General features: G+C 40.9%; 1 protein-coding gene across 1 annotated transcript in view; it reads right to left on the bottom strand.

Moving 5' to 3' along the window:
* The window catches only part of CPD (carboxypeptidase D), a 51999-nt gene that overhangs the window by 28580 nt on the left and 6433 nt on the right, over positions 1 to 16986 (bottom strand). Inside the window, exons 3-7 of the mRNA XM_026723048.2 lie at positions 12817 to 12959; positions 8751 to 8920; positions 7458 to 7822; positions 4382 to 4573; positions 620 to 787 (exon numbers count right to left, since the gene is read on the bottom strand). Of these exons, the coding sequence (XP_026578833.2) occupies positions 620 to 787; positions 4382 to 4573; positions 7458 to 7822; positions 8751 to 8920; positions 12817 to 12959 (1038 nt within the window). The remainder of the gene's footprint in view (positions 1 to 619; positions 788 to 4381; positions 4574 to 7457; positions 7823 to 8750; positions 8921 to 12816; positions 12960 to 16986) is intronic.

Here is a 16986-nt window from a genome sequence, read left to right as displayed (position 1 = left end):
CAGTAAATTCCCCCCACAGTATAAAAAAAAAAGGTGAAACTGGTCCTTTCAGAAGAGCTACACCAATAAACCCCACGGTTGTGCATACTTTAAAAATGACTCTGAAATTCTTTGGACCTCATGCAAGCACAACACCTACGGGGTTACTTATTAAAACAGGCATGTCTTTTTTCCCCCCCAGGTTTCCAGAAATCTGGAAATAAAGACAAATCTGTTTCAATAAATTTAATACAATTAGTTTAATTACATTTTAAGTGGGCCAGAGTCCCTTTGGACAGCGAGATGGGGGGCGTATGAATTTAAGAAACAAATGATAAATCAATCAATCAAGTAATTCATGCAGCTTTCTTTCCAATGCAATTTTAATCATTTTCAAAGTAACCCTAATAAGAGCACATGTGCTGAATTTGAACACTTTTTTAATGATTAGTACAGGCTCTCCTCGGGATGATCTTGGCCAGCAATCCTAACTTGTAAGCTCTTATCAGATAAAATTATGTAGTGAAACCTCTTTTCCAGCCATGGGTAAGTTTTCCTACAGTGAGGCCTGAGGCTTACTGAGTCTAGAATTAAAAAATGCTGTACGTTTCCACACAAGCCAGTCTGCATTCCTCTTTACCTCCATGCAAATTTGCCGATAGCACAAAAGGGTAGGTCTTCAGCCAGTTCATCACAGCGATGGTCTCTGGCTGCAGGGGTTCGGTGATTTGGACGAACTGATCTGGAAAGTTCCGATTCAAATCGTAGTTGTTGCTGTTGTTTCTTCCAAAAATTCCCGATACGTCTCCTAAGAAACAGAAGAGAGCCCGGTTGAACCACCTGTGCTTTATAGCAATTATCACTATCTATCCTTCCTGCACACAGAATTTAACAGGTTAACAGGAAAGTTGAAAGGGACCTTATAGGTCATTCTAGTCTACCCACCACCCACACCCAAGCAGGAGACCCTACACCATTTCTTCAATTTGCACTCCTCAGTTAAGTGAGCAAAGCAAGGGACATTGTTTTTTTTTCTGTAATTCTTATTTACCAAGTCCTAAGAGATTTTATAATTATAAAGGGAGAAATGAAAACTGTCCCCAAAGACTTTACAGGTAGTCCTTGAAGTACGATCGGAATTGAGCACACAAATTTCTGTTGTTAAGCAAGACATTTGCTAAGGGAATTTTACCCCGTTTTACAACTCCTCTTGCCATAGTTGTTAAGTGAATCACTGAAGTTGGTAAGTTAGGAACCTGGTTCTTAAGTGAATCTGGCTTCCCCACTGACTTTGCTCATCAGAAGGTCGTAAAAGGAGATCACTTGATCCCAGGACACTGGAACCTTCATAAATATGAACCAGTTGCCAAGTGTCTGAATTTTGATCAGCTGACCATGGGGATGCTGCAACAGTTGTAAGTGTGGAAAACGGTCATAAGTTCCTTTTTTCAGTGCCATTGTAACTTCAAGCGGTCACTAAATGAACTGTTGTAAATCAAGGAAGTTCCGCTTGTAGAGATTTTCCTAACTGTATGAAAAACCACAAATTGTTGCTCATGTTTCTGCAATATACCTTGGCCCCAAGCCATGATAAACATTTCAATTTGGAAAAACTCTTTCTTTAGAAAGAATCCAAGGTGTAGCCGAACAAGCTTCACCTTGCAAACACCGTCTCAGCTATTGTCAAATTTGGTCTCTTTCTTTCATTAATGACTCGGCTTCCATTGTTTCATCTTTCCACAGCCCCTACTTCGTGGCTCGTACGCTAATAAATACTAAGCCTTCTTTTGAATGGAGATTCTTAATCATCTAGGTCATGGTTGTTCCAAAGGTGCTGTTTGAAAAGCTTTCTTGGTTTTTTTCCCCTTGAAAATATTTCTCTTCTTATCTAAGAAACTTCTTCAGAATTGCTTTTCCAAAAGGCAACTGGATTTTCTTGGGGTTTTTTCCCCCTTGAGAACCTTTCCCTTCTCATCCAAAAAGCTTCTTCAGTTCTGAAGAAGAAGAACTAAAGAAGCTTCTTGTATGAGAAGTGAAAGGTTTTCAAGGGACCCCCCCCCCCAAGAAAATCCAGTTGCTTTTGGAAAAAAAAACACCTTTGGGACACTAAACCTTCTTTCTAACCGTACTATTTATTTGCTCTTGTGTAAACTGCGTGAATTGTGTAGGATTCCCATCAGGTCAGGCAGGAAGGGCGCTGTACAGGTCTCGTCTGCTAACTAAGGAGTTCTGTGCGATGGGACCCAGGGAGTAAGAGCCTTTCTACTCTGGCACATCATGCGCCCCGAGGCAAAACTTGGCCTTCCGGAGACATCTCGACACATGGTTTTCCCAACAGGCCCTGAATTCCTTGGGAACAGAGGTGGGTCTATTAAGTCTAAGTTTTTCAACATTGTCCCAAGTTATGTACATGTTTCCTGTTTTTGATGATTCTTTTAAGATGTGATTTTTACTCTTCTGTTTTTATTGTATGCCGCACAATCATGAGGTGGGCAGCTACATAAATTTAAGAAGATTATAACTGCCAACTCCTAATGCCACCCCTTTTGACAATCTATTGCCAATCCTCCTTTGCTTAAGGGCTGCATTCCATATTATTCCTTTGAAGTCAATCAGTGAACTAACATTTAAAGACTATTTCCATTCAGCTATTTAAATTGCTGATAAAATCATATTTCTTCAATTTTGAAACTGCCTATCTCCCTCACTCAGGGACTCTGGGCAGTGTACAACTAAGGTATGAAAACATAAACAAAATGTATATAAAAATTAAAAGAGGCAAAAGAGAATTAAACCACCACATGAAAAGTTAATTAAAAGGTGGAGGAAGGGCCCTCAGGGTGCTAATCAGTCCCACATCCCGCATGTTTCTCTGTGTGCCTCAAGGAAGGCCATAAAGACATGCTTTTATGCTCTTCTGGAAGGCCAGGAAAATGGGGGCCTGCCTCACCTCTGGGAAGAGAATGTTCCACAGGGCAGGGGCAATCGCACAGGCGCCTTTCATCCTGGACCCTGCCAGCTAGAATTCTTGAACTGACAGGCCTACAACGTACCTTGCCTGCCTGCCTGGGCTGAGGTACACTTTCATTTCCTTTCTTCGTGCTTTGCTGAGTTAAACGATGAAAGCGGGATAGTCTTATTACTTAACGTAGAATGTCACAAGGGATCCTCTAAAATGACTATCTTATCACCCAAAGTGTAGAGATTCTCAGTCATCCAGGTCAGGGTTGTCCCAAAGGTGCTTTTTCAGGAGGGAACTGGAGACTATACAGACCGTTCCCCGCTATCCTGTCAGAGCTCAAGAAGCTTCGTGGATGAGAAGCGAAACGTCTTCAAAGAAAAAAACAAGAAAGCCCAGGTGCCTCCTGAAAAAGCACCTTTGGGACAACCGTGACCTGGATGACTGAGAATCTCTACACTTTGGGTGATAAGATAGTCATTTTAGAGGATGCAATGCACAGCACTAAATGCACTTGAAAATTGCATTTGATTCAGAGTGCAGCAGCCCATAGGTTAACGGGTATCCATCACTGGCAAACTTTCACATTTGTGTTACTGGCCCTGCACTGACTCCTGACAGACCTTCAAATGCAATTTAAAAGGTGGGTCTGGACAGATAAAGCACTATGAGGCTTGGCGCACGCAGGTATCCCCGGGATCAGAGTCTGCACAGAATCAGCCCACTTAGTAATGTCTCATTTCCAAGAAGTCAAAAGCCTCACTAAAGATCAGCGGCAAACCATTTCTGCACTGTGGCCGGCAAAAACACACAAAAATGACCACAAAGAGTCAAGCTAAGCTTGAGAAAGACCTTACTTCTGTAAGGTGAGATAAATGGGCTTGTTCACATTGTTATGAAAAAACCAAAAAGTTGTTATTTTGTTGTTAACGCCTTATTTTACTGCAACAGAGGAAGTTGGAAGGCCATGTTTCTTTTTTTCTTATCCTTCCTCCCTTCTCTTCCACCCCACTGTTTTCCTATGTACTTTTGTATTCCATATCTTATTTTATCTTATAACCCAATAAAAATATTACATTGGAATATGAGATAAATGAAGTACAAGAGAGAAAAATTAGGAAACAGGCACAGAGATGAGTCAAGGAAAAGAAGAAATGCTGGGCTAAAACACCAAAAAGAAAGGGGGCTCTTTACGTACATTATGACAGAATAGAACAGAATTCTTCATTGGCCAAGGGCGATTGGACACCCAAGGAATTGGTCTGGGTGCATAAGCTCTCAGTGTACATAAAAGAAAAGATACATTCGTCAAGTGCATCGAATGATTAAAGCCGAGTCACCTATCAGAAAAAAACAGAAGCTGTTTGCCTTATAAAACCACCACCTTTCCTTGTGCAATGCCTCTACTAGAAGGGTAAGAAGAAAGCTGGTGTGCAAGGCTACCTTCTATAGATTTTTCATAGCCATCGGGGTTCATCGAAGGCATGATATGGATCCGCGTCGTTTGGATCAAGTCAGTCACTTCAGGATCAGTTCCGTAGTTCTTGCAGAGGTACTCAATGAGATTGAGGAGCAATTCCCTTCCTACGACTTCGTTGCCATGCATGTTGGCAATGTACTTGAATTCTGGTTCACCTGGAGGAGGGACAGAGGTGCTTAGTTTAGCCACAGCACTTAGCAGTTTGTCTATATAGGATGACATGTAGAAACTGACATAGATCATTCAAACATGGGGGGGGGGAGGGAGAGAAATTGCAGTTCTCTCTCCTTGTTTGGTCTAGATCAGGGCTGTCAAACACACGGACCAGATGTGTCATGCACTGGCCATGCTCAGTTTAGCGAAGGGGAAAAGTCATGATACATCACATGACGCTGCCACGATGATGCAAGTTTGACACGCCTGGTCTAGATGTTAACATGATATGAAAACACCGTTCACAGCCCACTAAATGAATCCAAGCTCTGCTCATGCCACTTGAGTTATACAAGACAGTTAGACAACATTCAAATGTACAAACATATCTTATAAATGCATGCCTATATGTGTTGGAATTGTAATATTTGTTTTACAATTTTTTTTACAAGTAACAAATTGCTTTATTGCTTTATTTAGGCCCAAACAAATGGTTTATAATGTTACCAGAACCTACAATGGACATAAACCTTAGGAATTAAAACTCATTTGGCCCAAAGAAGACTTTTAGTATAAAAAACATTTGAAATTACTGACAAAACTTCAAAATTGAAACTAAAGATTCAAACTAAAATCCAAACAATTCGGCCTTAAAAAAATGATTATTTTAAACTTAGAAGTCCATCGGCATTTATATATTTTGTTACTTCAGGAAGTTCTTCCTCAGGTTTGCAAAAGAAACATATTAAACCTTGTTACTCTCCTACCCTATTTACAAAATTAATTTGATAGAAAAAACATATTAAAATGTAAACACAGTAAAAACAAAAATATGCAATGAAGAACCCTGAAAAATTCCTCTCAACCTGTTAATTATAGGGACAGAATTAAAACCTTCAAAATCGTAATATTCTACAATGGTATCACTATACATTAATTATTGCATGTAGTTGGTCCTGATTAACACAATTAAAAATGGCTATTATGGAGCAAATATACACTGCTCAAAAAAATAAAGGGAACACTTAAACAACACAACGTAACTCCAAGTCAATCACACTTCCGTGAAATCCAACTGTCCACTTAGGTAGCAACACTGATTGACAATCAATTTCACACACTGTTGTGCAAATGGAATAGACAACAGGTGGAAAGCAGAGGCAGGTAGCAAGACATCCCCAATAAAGGAGTGGTTCTGCAGGTGGTGACCACAGGCCACTTCTCAGTTCCTATGCTTTCTGGCTGATGGTTTGGTCACTTTTGAATGCTGGCGGTGCTTTCGCTCTAGTGGTAGCATGAGACGGAGTCTACAACCCACACAAGTGGCTCAGGTAGTGCAGCTCATCCAGGATGGCACATCAATGCGAGCTGTAGCAAGAAGGTTTGCTGTGTCTGTCAGTGTAGTGTCCAGAGCATGGAGGGGCTACCAGGAGACAGGCCAGTACATCAGGAGACGTGGAGGAGGCCGTAGGAGGGCAACAACCCAGCATCAGGACCGCTACCTCTGCCTTTGTGCAAGGAGGGACAGGAGGAGCACTGCCAGAGCCCTGCAAAATGACCTCCAGAAGGCCACAAATGTGCATGTGGCTGCTCAAACGGTCAGAAACAGACTCCATGAGGGTGATATGAGGGCCCGACGTCCACAGGTGGGGGTTGGGCTTACAGCAGGACGTTTGGCATTTGCCAGAGAACACCAAGATTGGCAAATTCGCCACTGGCGCCCTGTGCTCTTCACAGATGAAAGCAGGTTCACACTGAGCACATGACAGACGTGACAGGGTCTGGAGACGCCATTCTGCTGCCTGCATCATCCTCCAGCATGACTAGTTTGGCAGTGGGTCAGTAATGGTGTGGGGTGGCATTTTTTTAGGGGGCCACACAGCCCTCCATGTGCTCGCCAGAGGTAGCCTGACTGCCATTAGGTACGGAGATGAGATCCTCAGACCCCTTGTGAGACCACATGCTGGTGCGGTTGGCCCTGGGTTCCTCCTAATGCAGGACAATGCTAGATCTCATGTGGCTGGAGGGTGTCAGCAGTTCCTGCAAGACGAAGGCATTGATGCTATGGACTGGCCCGCCCGTTCCCCAGACCTGAATCTAGTTGAGCACATCTGGGACATCATGTCTCGCTCCATCCACCAGCGCCACATTGCACCACAGACTGTCCAGGAGTTGGGGGATGCTTTAGTCCAGGTGTGGGAGGAGATCCCTCAGGAGACCATCCACCACCTCATCAGGAGAATGCCCAGGCGTTGTAGGGAGGTCATACATGCACGTGGAGGCCACACACACTACTGAGACTCATTTTGACTTGTTTGAAGGACATGACATCAAAGCTGGATCAGCCTGTAGTGTTTTTTTCCACTTTAATTTTGTGTATAACTCCAAATCCAGACCTCCATGGGTTGCTAAATTTGATTTCCATTGATAATTTTTGTGTGGTTTTGTTGTCAGCACATTCAACTATATAAGTATTTCATAAGAATACTTCATTCATTCAGATCTAGGATGTCTTATTTTTGTGTTCCCTTTATTTTTTTGAGCAGTGTATTAAAAAATAATGAAAATTGGACCAACACGTTTATGAGGAAAGATTACAGGACATTAATCTTTGTACCTTTAAAAAATGGTGACTAAGTTAACAGACCTGATTCAAAATTCGTAATACCAGGGAGAAATATTTTTCCATTTTTCAAAATACTAGAATCTAGATCAGGGATGTCAGACTGGCGGCCCACAAGCCGCATGCACTACCTGCAGGCCACGCCCACCCCAATTCCGTGAATGGGAAAAACATTGCGAAACATCACGTGACAGCGATGTGACTCCACCAGTTTGATACCCGTGATCTAGATCATGCAACAAAACCATATAATGGTAAATTACCTGCTTCGTGAATGCCTGGGTTATCCGATATTTCCATGGCATACAATTCCCTTTGCTCCACTGACTTGCCCACCGAGTAGAGCCGGGTAATGTTTGGGTACTCAGTGGCAAATTTCCTCAGAAAGATACCCATATCAGGGAAGTGGTGATGGCGAAAATCATCCGGCTGGATCACTTGGCGAGCAGAGGTTGTCCTGTTTACAGCAGTGATCGTTGCTGCATTGCCAAGAGTGTTGCTGGTGGTTATCGGTGCTTCCTTGGTGGGTCTGGAAGTCAACACTGTGACTGAAGGACGCAAGGAAAAATCCACTACGGTTGCGTTTTCTTCCTTCACTTCAATGTTCTCCATGGTGACTGGCAGGTAGCTGACGGGGAAAAAGAAAGGTTGACCTTAGCTTCACCTGGCTTAAGAGCATCCCTAATGGAATTTACTTTCATTCCATTACTCAAGGTAGTGTCTGACTTACAACAGTTCATTTAGTGACCGTTCAAAATCACAACAGCATTGGAAAAAGTGACTTAGAACATTTTGTTTATGATCTTTGCAGCATCCCCTTGATCATGTGATCAAAATTCAGGTGCTTGGCAATTGGTTCATGTTTACAATAGTTGCTGTGTCCCAAGGTCACGTGATCAACTTCTGTAACCTTCTGACAAGCAAAATCAATGGGGAAACCAGATTCACTTAAAAGCCAACTTATTAACATATCAGCTGCAGCGATTCGCATAACCCTGGCAAGAAAGGTCATAAAATGGGGTAAAATTCACTTAACAAGTATCTCACTTAACAACAGAAATGTTGGGCTCCACTGCCACTGTAAGTGGAGGACAACCTGTATTTATTCATCTTGAATATTATTCCCACTTCGTTAGTGAAAAAAAATAAGACCAAAGACCAACGTTATTATTTCTCAACTGAAGAACCTAACTCAAGGGTCCCACGTCAAAGCTCCATTTTTATGTCTGCTTAACTGCAAATCTCAGGCTTGCAATGTGGCTGCTCCAAATCCTTCACTCATTTTCTCTTAAGAAAGGGAAACCTTTTTCACAAAGAAACACTGAAGGTAGTAGGCTTAATCCTCATGGAACTACTGTCGTTCCTTGCTTTTCTAGGTGCCTAGTTGTTTGTTGTCTGCACTAGCAATGTGATTAGATGACAGCGCCTGCCTAGTTTATGCCAAAATGAGACAAAGCAGCGAGATTGGCTTCTAATATTCCCATAAAGCAACTCCTTACTAGAAGAAACTATGCCAAAGATAATGAACTTGTTGATGCCAGCTCCATATACTTTACCCCGAGACGGAAGCTGTGATATTATAGGTCCCAGGCACCAACAGTCTGTAATAGTCACCAAACTGTCCGGTCGTAATGTTGTGAGCAATCCCAGCCATAGCAATGGTTGCATTTTCCAAGGCAGCCCCAGTGACCGAATCTCTCACAAATCCTTTAATTCCAATATGTACCTGTATTAAATAAAAATGTGAATTAGATCCAGAACATGTTGTAAAAACTTTTAGTATCACGAGGTTATATTATTATTTTCATATTCAGCAACTCGCTGTTTTCATGCTAAGTGATCTGTGCAATATTCTTTTTTTTCCTCATCCAAGGAAAGTTACAGGTTGCTGTTAAGCTTGCACACAAAATGAAATAAAATAAGGAATATAACAAGGAGAAATTGGCAGAGAACAGCACATCTCTTGCATAACAAGAGCAGCTGGGCAGTATCACCAGAAGGTTGGCGTAAATCTAAAACTTGACAGTATGTCTGTGAATTTCTATATTTTCAACTCCTCTACATAAAGTTCAGTATACTGGGAAAGAGCAGCTACATTAATCTTTAGATTGAAGGAAATGTCATAGATTTTATTAACCATGCTCGCCGTTTTAGATTTCTGGTTCTGTAACCAAGGGATTTGTTTCTGTCACAGGCTGTCTTTCAAAAAAACAAAATGCCAAGAAAAACAAAGAGGACAGTTGTGTGTTTTTGAGTCATGCTTGTAAAAGCCAAAAGATGAAACAACTCAGCTCTATTTTACAGATAAACATGCCATTTTTATGCACCGCTTCCGTCAAAATGCTTCACTCAAAACAGATGGTGAATTCATATGGCTTTAGAATATGAAATTATGTTCAAGACGGTACGCAGAGCACATCACTTTTATTGGTAGAGCTATCAACAGAGAATGTTATGTTAAAGTATTTGTTATCTAATATTATTATGTACTTTGTACTGATTCATATTCAGCATTATTTATCATTCATTAATAAAACTACACAAATGAGACAGAATTGTCTTTCTTCATCATGTCATTTCTTTTTGATGTTTTGATCGCCAGGGCTAAGACGTTGAGTTTGTCGATCAGAAAGGTGGTTTGGCAGTTCAATCCCTAGTGCTGCATAACGGAGTGAGCTCCCGTTACTTGTCCCAGCTTCTGCCAACCGAGCAGTTCAAAAGCATGTAAAAATGCAAATAGAAAAATGGGGAGCATCTCGGGTCATGACGGTCACATGACCACAGAGACGTCTTCGGACAGCGTTGGCTCTTCGGCTTTGTAACAGAGGTGAGCACCACTCCCTAGAGCCAGAAATAAGTAGCATGTGCGAGGGGAACCTTTATCTTTACCTATCTAATAATGGGTTCTCGCTTTGCAGTGAGGCAGTAACCTACTTTTTTATACCTTGGTGGGGTTGGACATATCCTGCTTCCATTTCATAAAAGAGCCTGCAGGAAAATCCCCCACCCTGTTTTCCTACTGATCGATCATACCAATCGAGACAGAACACGTACCGGTATTAAGAAGCTCACAGAGTAAAGTGAAAGAATATGTCCCACAGCTAGAAGACTGAGGAAGGTGTCAATAAATTTATGGCCAATTGCTTCAATTTATGCAAAGCCAACAACTATTGATTTATGAGGACATGGCTTGACACCATCCTCGACAGAATCCTCATGGAAAATAAGCAATGCTATGCCGTTTATTTATTTATTAAATGTTCATCCTGTCTTAATTACTTTATATGTTACTCAAATAAAGAGTCACCTTGGTTGAGATGGGTAGCATACAGATAAATAAATGATACTTGTTTCTCCTCTTTTCCCCCCACAACAACCACACTGTGTGGTGAACTGGGCTGATAAAGAGGGACTGGCCCAAAGACACCCAATTGGCTTTCATGCCATGTCAGAACTAGAATTCCCAATCTCCTGGTTTCTATGTCAGCACCATAACCAAACTGGCTGTCTTTTAAGTAAACTCTTTAGGTGAAAAAGCATTTGTGTAAATATTCAGCGAACCAAACAGAGTAGGCAACCGGAGCTGAAACTCCTGAGAGGGAGCAAAAGACAGCTTCAGAATAAGATATCATTTTTTTTTTTAGACTTTAGTACAGTTACAGTTACTAAATGTGTTTTATGCATGGTCCTAAATATTTCTGTGAAAGATGAAAAAGGGAAGAGATTTATACACATGATCACTATACTCTGGCAGAGTGAATTATCAGAACAAGTTCAGGCAGGTTTCATATGCGGCTGCAATCTATGCCTCAGGCCATTTGGTTTAAAAATAAAAACCTTCTCCTCAAGGAACTCAGATGAAAGAAATCTTTTCCCATGCCTAAAGGATTTTGTGCAACAGATTTAGATACTGAGTGCTCTAATTTCCTTGAGACCTGTAAAAAACAGTAATGCTGAAGACCGTGACGAACCAGGATCTGTCCCCTGTTTTAATTGGTATTTCAGTAACCTTTGTGGTGACTGCCAAGCTGTAATTTCCAGGAGAATTTTAATATATGCACAACAGTTCAATGACAGGTGCAGGCTGGACAAAAGCTAATTTTTCCCTTAGCTCCTGTGATATGAAAAGGGGGTTCCCGTGCAGTTATAATTGAAAAAAGAAATTATCACTGCTATTGATGATATAAGAGCAGCTCAACTTTGTCAGCACTTCGTGCTACGTTCAAAAAGGACAAATGACTCCTTAAGCAGAGTTAATCCTTTAGTCTGGACAACACCTTGAACCATTTCGTTGTATGCAAAGAAATTTCATTTTAATGTATGCTAATTACCGTACATTCAAAGTGATAATAAAGTTATTCTAACAAGTTCTAACCACAGATTACACAGATTAGCTCCATCCACAAAAGGATACAAATTGTGATTCACAGCCATCAATGATGAAGTTTCTAGGATTAGAATGCAATAATCTGAACTGTAAAACAATGAAATGGCTTAATATACCATGTCTGTATAGTTAGTGGTTGGCTATTGGCAGAATTTTGCTGTACCACAGTTACACTTTCTCATATTTTGTTTGGGACGAATCGTGCTAAACTTCACATGGGTCATAAAACAATAATATGAACATTAAAAATTGTGTCCTTGGTCCAATTTATGAGTCAAAAGGGATTAGGCAGAGCTGACATTCTGACAAACAAGAAGCATATTCAAAATCTACAGGCAAAGAAAGCCCTGACAGAGATGAATAGAGTCTTTTATTCAGAACAAAGACAGATTCAAATATACGTGGATTCAGGGGTGGGATTCAAATTTCTTAACAATCAATTCTGTGGGCGTGGCCTAATTTGTGGGTGTGACTTGGTGGTCATGTGACTGGCTGGGCATGGCTTGTAAGTAAATATTATAAATATTTGTGTAAATATTGATTTTTTTTTATATAAAAAAGCAACTTTTACCCAAAATCAGGCAGAGCAGGCAGGCAGATTGAGTTGCTCACAGAAACACTGATTCACTTAGAGACCAATCTTTCTGCAATCTGCCCACCTGAGCCTGTCACATAAAATTTGCAAGCAAACTCACAAAATTAACTCACAATACACCATGTATGCAAATATTGAATTTTTTTATATAAAAAAGAACTTTAAAAAAAAGAGCAACCAAAATCAGGCAAAGCAGGCAGGCAGATTGAGTTGCTCACAGAATCACAAATTCATTCAGAGATCTATCTTTCTGCAATCTGCTACTGAGTCTGCACTGAAAAATAGAAGCTTCATTCCTAAGGGAGGTTCAGCTCTACTTTTAGATTAGCTACAAAGCAAGAAATCCAACAATTTCTTGCTAATCTAAATCTCCCAGCCCTGCAGAACAGCTGATGGTCAGGGGGGGGGAGGAAAAATATCAATTTACCAAACACAGGCAAATTGGAAGGCGCTCATGCCAGGTAAGGAATGAGTGGGTGGGAAGGGGCGGGGCCAGCCAGTGGCACGATTTGCCGGTTCTCTAAACTGCGCAGAATCGTAACAACTAGTTCTATAGAACCGGTCTGACCAGGTAGAATCCCACCCCTACATGGATTGTTTTGCTAACTTAGTCAAGAAGAGAGTTAAAGTCAAATCTTACTTTTTCAATGAAAGTGAGCAAAGATTCTCGGTTATTCAGCCATTCTTGCTCAAGTTGAGAAGCTGGTGGGTATTTGCAACAGGAAAGTTCAAATGTGACTTCAAAGCAGTTAGCCCAAAGATAGTTATAATCTTGCATTCCACCTAAGGCATGTACAGAAAGAATCGTGAAATAATTAAGCAAAGAATAATCTTTTGCATCAACAAGACTTCTCTTCACATGATTTCAAATTAGCATTTTTCAGTAGGCAGGAAAACCCATTTGTGCAAACGAAGAAAAAAAAGTTTCAACTTTCAAAGAAACAAAGGACCATTTAGGAGGGGGGAAAATCTGTGTTTGCTACTTTAAAAAGAACAGTTGAAATTTTGAGATCATGCAACTTCCCCATTTGTCATAGGTGATCTTGTTTACAAAAAAATACGTAACAGGTTAATATGCAGGAGTCCTGATTTTTCATTATGTCTGAGGCATTTTATACCCCTCTTTTTAGTCTTCAGTAGGTCAATACTTGATGCTTAGAATTGGACTAACCTTTCAAGTATACCATATTATTTAAATACTTACGTTAATTTAAATGTATTTAAGTACCACATTGATATAATTTTCATCTTTCACTCAATCTAAAGGATTGTACATTCTCATATATCCGTATATGTAAACTCTTCTTTTGAAAAACTAACAGTAAAGTGCATGTCTGTACTGTAAGTTAAGCTTATCTATCCAAAAAATGTACCTATCCAAAGTCCCAAAGAAAGTTAATCACAACTTCCAAACAAGGTGTCCCTGTTCCAATGCTGATTTAACAGTACTCTTAAGGTTAACAAAATAACCTTTTCAGTTTTCAAAGCAGGAGTGCCAAATTCAGCAGCAAAACGATAAAACAGATGAAAGTGCACCCTGGACAAATATGAAATTTGTTCTTGCCATGCAAAGTCATATAGCAAATCCTTGTTCTTGGCACATTTAAAATATAATGTGAAAAACACACACAGGTAGTGCTCATTTAGAGACTGCCTCATTTAGCAACCATTCGCAATCACAACGCTGTAACTTTTAATGGACAAATAAACTAGAAAACAGTCACAGAACTCTTTTTACAAAGGACGACTGCGATGGGATTACTATATGCTCAAAAGTGGAAAAGTTCAGAATTACCCACAATACAGGAATAGTCGGTGAAAATGTTGGAATTTGCACAGATGGCTAAATTGACTTCTTTGATCAGAGAAAAGACAATATATTTGCGACTGGAAAGCTTTTGTATATTTTTTGCATGAAACAAAAAAAAAAGCACTTTGTGGCTTTGATGATTAGGAAAAAATCTAAATAATGGAAATGGTATGTTTTGTAATCATAACAGTAAGAGATAATTTTACAATTAGAGAATGCTTATATTTGCTGCAAAGGAAGTTTGCAGCATCCCACGGTCATGTGACTGCAATTTACAGTGGTTTTTGAGGGAGCAGCAGATTATCTGGACGCTTCTTGGTTGGGGCTCCTGTCAGGTCTAGTGCTGATGCATTTGTAGAGGGATGGGGGTGGGGGAGTGTGTGCAACCATTCCTGCCCTCCTGGATCTCTCCAAGGCTTTTGATAACACTGATTTTATTTATCAAATTTGTATGCTTGCCATACTCCCAAACAGTTTGGGAGGCTCACAATACTAAAAAAAACCAAGGGACATACATTAACAGCCAGTTTAAAAAAAAAAAATGGCAAGGATAACCAAATGGGGAGGAAGGAAGCAGAGTCTTCGCGCTCTCTCTCACTAAAAAGCTCAGGTGAAAACCCGGGGGGGGTGGGGGGGCCATCTGGGCCTTGGGAGAAACCTCATTCAAGAGGTCACGGTATTAGGAGTGGATGCGTGTGCACTATTTTGTGGTGATTCTCCTCCTTCATTTGGCGTCTTTTTCTCTCCACTTCCATTTAGCATTGACATGGAAACCAAGGTCATTGGATGGCAGAGAGTGAAAGATCATCAGCTGACGATACTCAGTTCCACCTCTGGCCAGGTAAATGAGGACACTGAAGTGCTTATTGAGTGCCTGGAGGCTATGAGAGTCTAGAGGTGCAGGAACAGACTGTGACTCAAGATGAAGTGGCTTTGGCATTTCAGGTCTCCTGAATACAGCTATTTTTCATCTCTAATTGGCAATGGACCAGCAGTTCCCCCAGGAGTTTGGTAGTCCTTCTAGACTCATGGCTCATGTTTGAACAGCAGGTGCCAACTTGGCTAGGTCACTTTTGTCCATATTTGTGTGCCAACTGCACCTCTTCCTATAGCGGGAGGCCCTACTGGCAATTCACCACGCCCTAGTCACTTCCCGGTTGGATTACTGCAATGTGCTCAACATACAACTGCCCTTGAAAAGTAATGAAAGTTCTGAATAGAACAGAATAAATAAAATAGAGAATAAATTAGATAATAGAATAGAAAACAGTACTAGGATAGAGGTAGGAATAGAGCAGGATATGATAGAAGAGAGAATAGAATAGAATAGAATAGAATAGAATAGAATAGAATAGAATAGAATAGAATAGAATAGAATAGAATAGAACAACAGTACATGGAGTGGAGTGGAGCAGGAGCAGACTAGGAGCAGAGCCGAAGGGAAGAGAAGAACTTTATTGGCTAAATGTGATCGGACACACAAGGAATTTGTCTCCGGTGCATAAGTTCTCAGTGTACACACATTTGACAACTACACAGTGATACGTCGTAGATCATAAATCATACTTACAACCATTAATCATAAGATACAAACAAGAAGTGATAAATCGGAAGGAGATGATAGTAGGAAAGATGAGAAATGAGAAGATGAGGAAGATAATAGCAAATACAGCCCACTACACGGGTAAATTTCTTAGTCCCAAAACAGTGCTGTGGGAATTAAGTGTTCAGCAATATGATGGCATGGGAGGGGTGGGGTGGGAACTGTCCTCGTGTCTGGTTGTTTTGGCACGCAGTGCCCTATAGCAGCATGTCCAGGATGTGAAGGGTCCGACTGGTTTAGCGTGCAACAGAAGAGGCCTAAAAAGTGGTTTTTAAACAGCAGGTGCAGTGTTGCCCAAGTTAGATCATTGTTACACAAGCTGCACGGGCTCTCAGTAGGCTTCTACATGCTACTGCAGGTGCTGGAATGTGCACTAGGCCAGCTTACTTGCGAGATCACATATCCCTAAAAGTTTCTCAGGTGCACCAAGATGGGTGAAGCCCACATCCCATCTTATGGGACCAAGGAATTATACCTTGTCTACTGCAGCACCTGCCATGTAGATGTCCCCCTCCCCCAAGATCTAGAACAGCAGACCTCAACCTTTGAGGTACCAGGGACTGGTTCCGTGGAGAGAAGTTTTTCCGTGGACCAGAGAGGATGTGGCTTCGCATGTTTCCTGCATCCCACATGGCCCAGTTTCTGGCATGCTGCAGCCTGGGGACTGGGGACCCCTGATCCAGAAAGTTCCCAACTCCCCTGGCTTTCCCAAGGACCTGGCTAAAATCCAGACACTGAGCCAGAGTGTTAGATGAGCTTAATATAGGTGTGGCTGGGTTATTGTGCTGTAAGTATTTTAGTGTTGTGTCTGTTGTCTAGAATGGTAGAGGTTTCATTATATTGTTTTTCAATTTCCAATTGTTAGGCTCTCAAAATTCATCTCTAAGATGGGCAGCCGTGGCAATTTTCCAAGGAGATAATTAGCTTTATGTAAGATGGGAAACTGTCTAAAGGACTTAAAGAAGTACTGTAAATACCACCGTGCCAAGGAAGATTTTCTCTTAAGCAAACACGCAAGTTTTAAAGTTCACAGCTACTAACAGATCTGCTTATAAAAGTGAGCAGCGCCAGTTTGTCACATTTTTATTATTTTAATGAAGAGACAGATTGCAAGAAGGTTTACCCAATAAATGCTGTGAAGCATAAAAAGCAGGAATCTGGAAACAGAGTTGGGAACAGTTGGTCTCTGTGATACATGTTTTTAAAAAGAATCACAATTTAAAAACGTGTTGCATAAGAAAATGAAGAAGGAAAAAGCAAAAGAGAAACGGAGATGAAGAAGCTAAAATTTGTTCCAAGTATTATTACTGCTGCCATGAAATATAGCAGGGGTGACACACTGCTGTTTTATGAGTTTTAAGTTTGTGATATTTTGATGTTGCTCTTGTTAACTGTCA

This window comes from Pseudonaja textilis, chromosome 1 (assembly GCF_049901715.1).
Source record: "Pseudonaja textilis isolate UNSWEBS1 chromosome 1, rPseTex1.2, whole genome shotgun sequence".
Taxonomy (NCBI): Eukaryota; Metazoa; Chordata; class Lepidosauria; order Squamata; family Elapidae; genus Pseudonaja; species Pseudonaja textilis.
The sequence above is the reverse complement of the archived record's forward strand: the minus strand, read 5'-3'. Positions and strand labels throughout refer to the sequence as shown.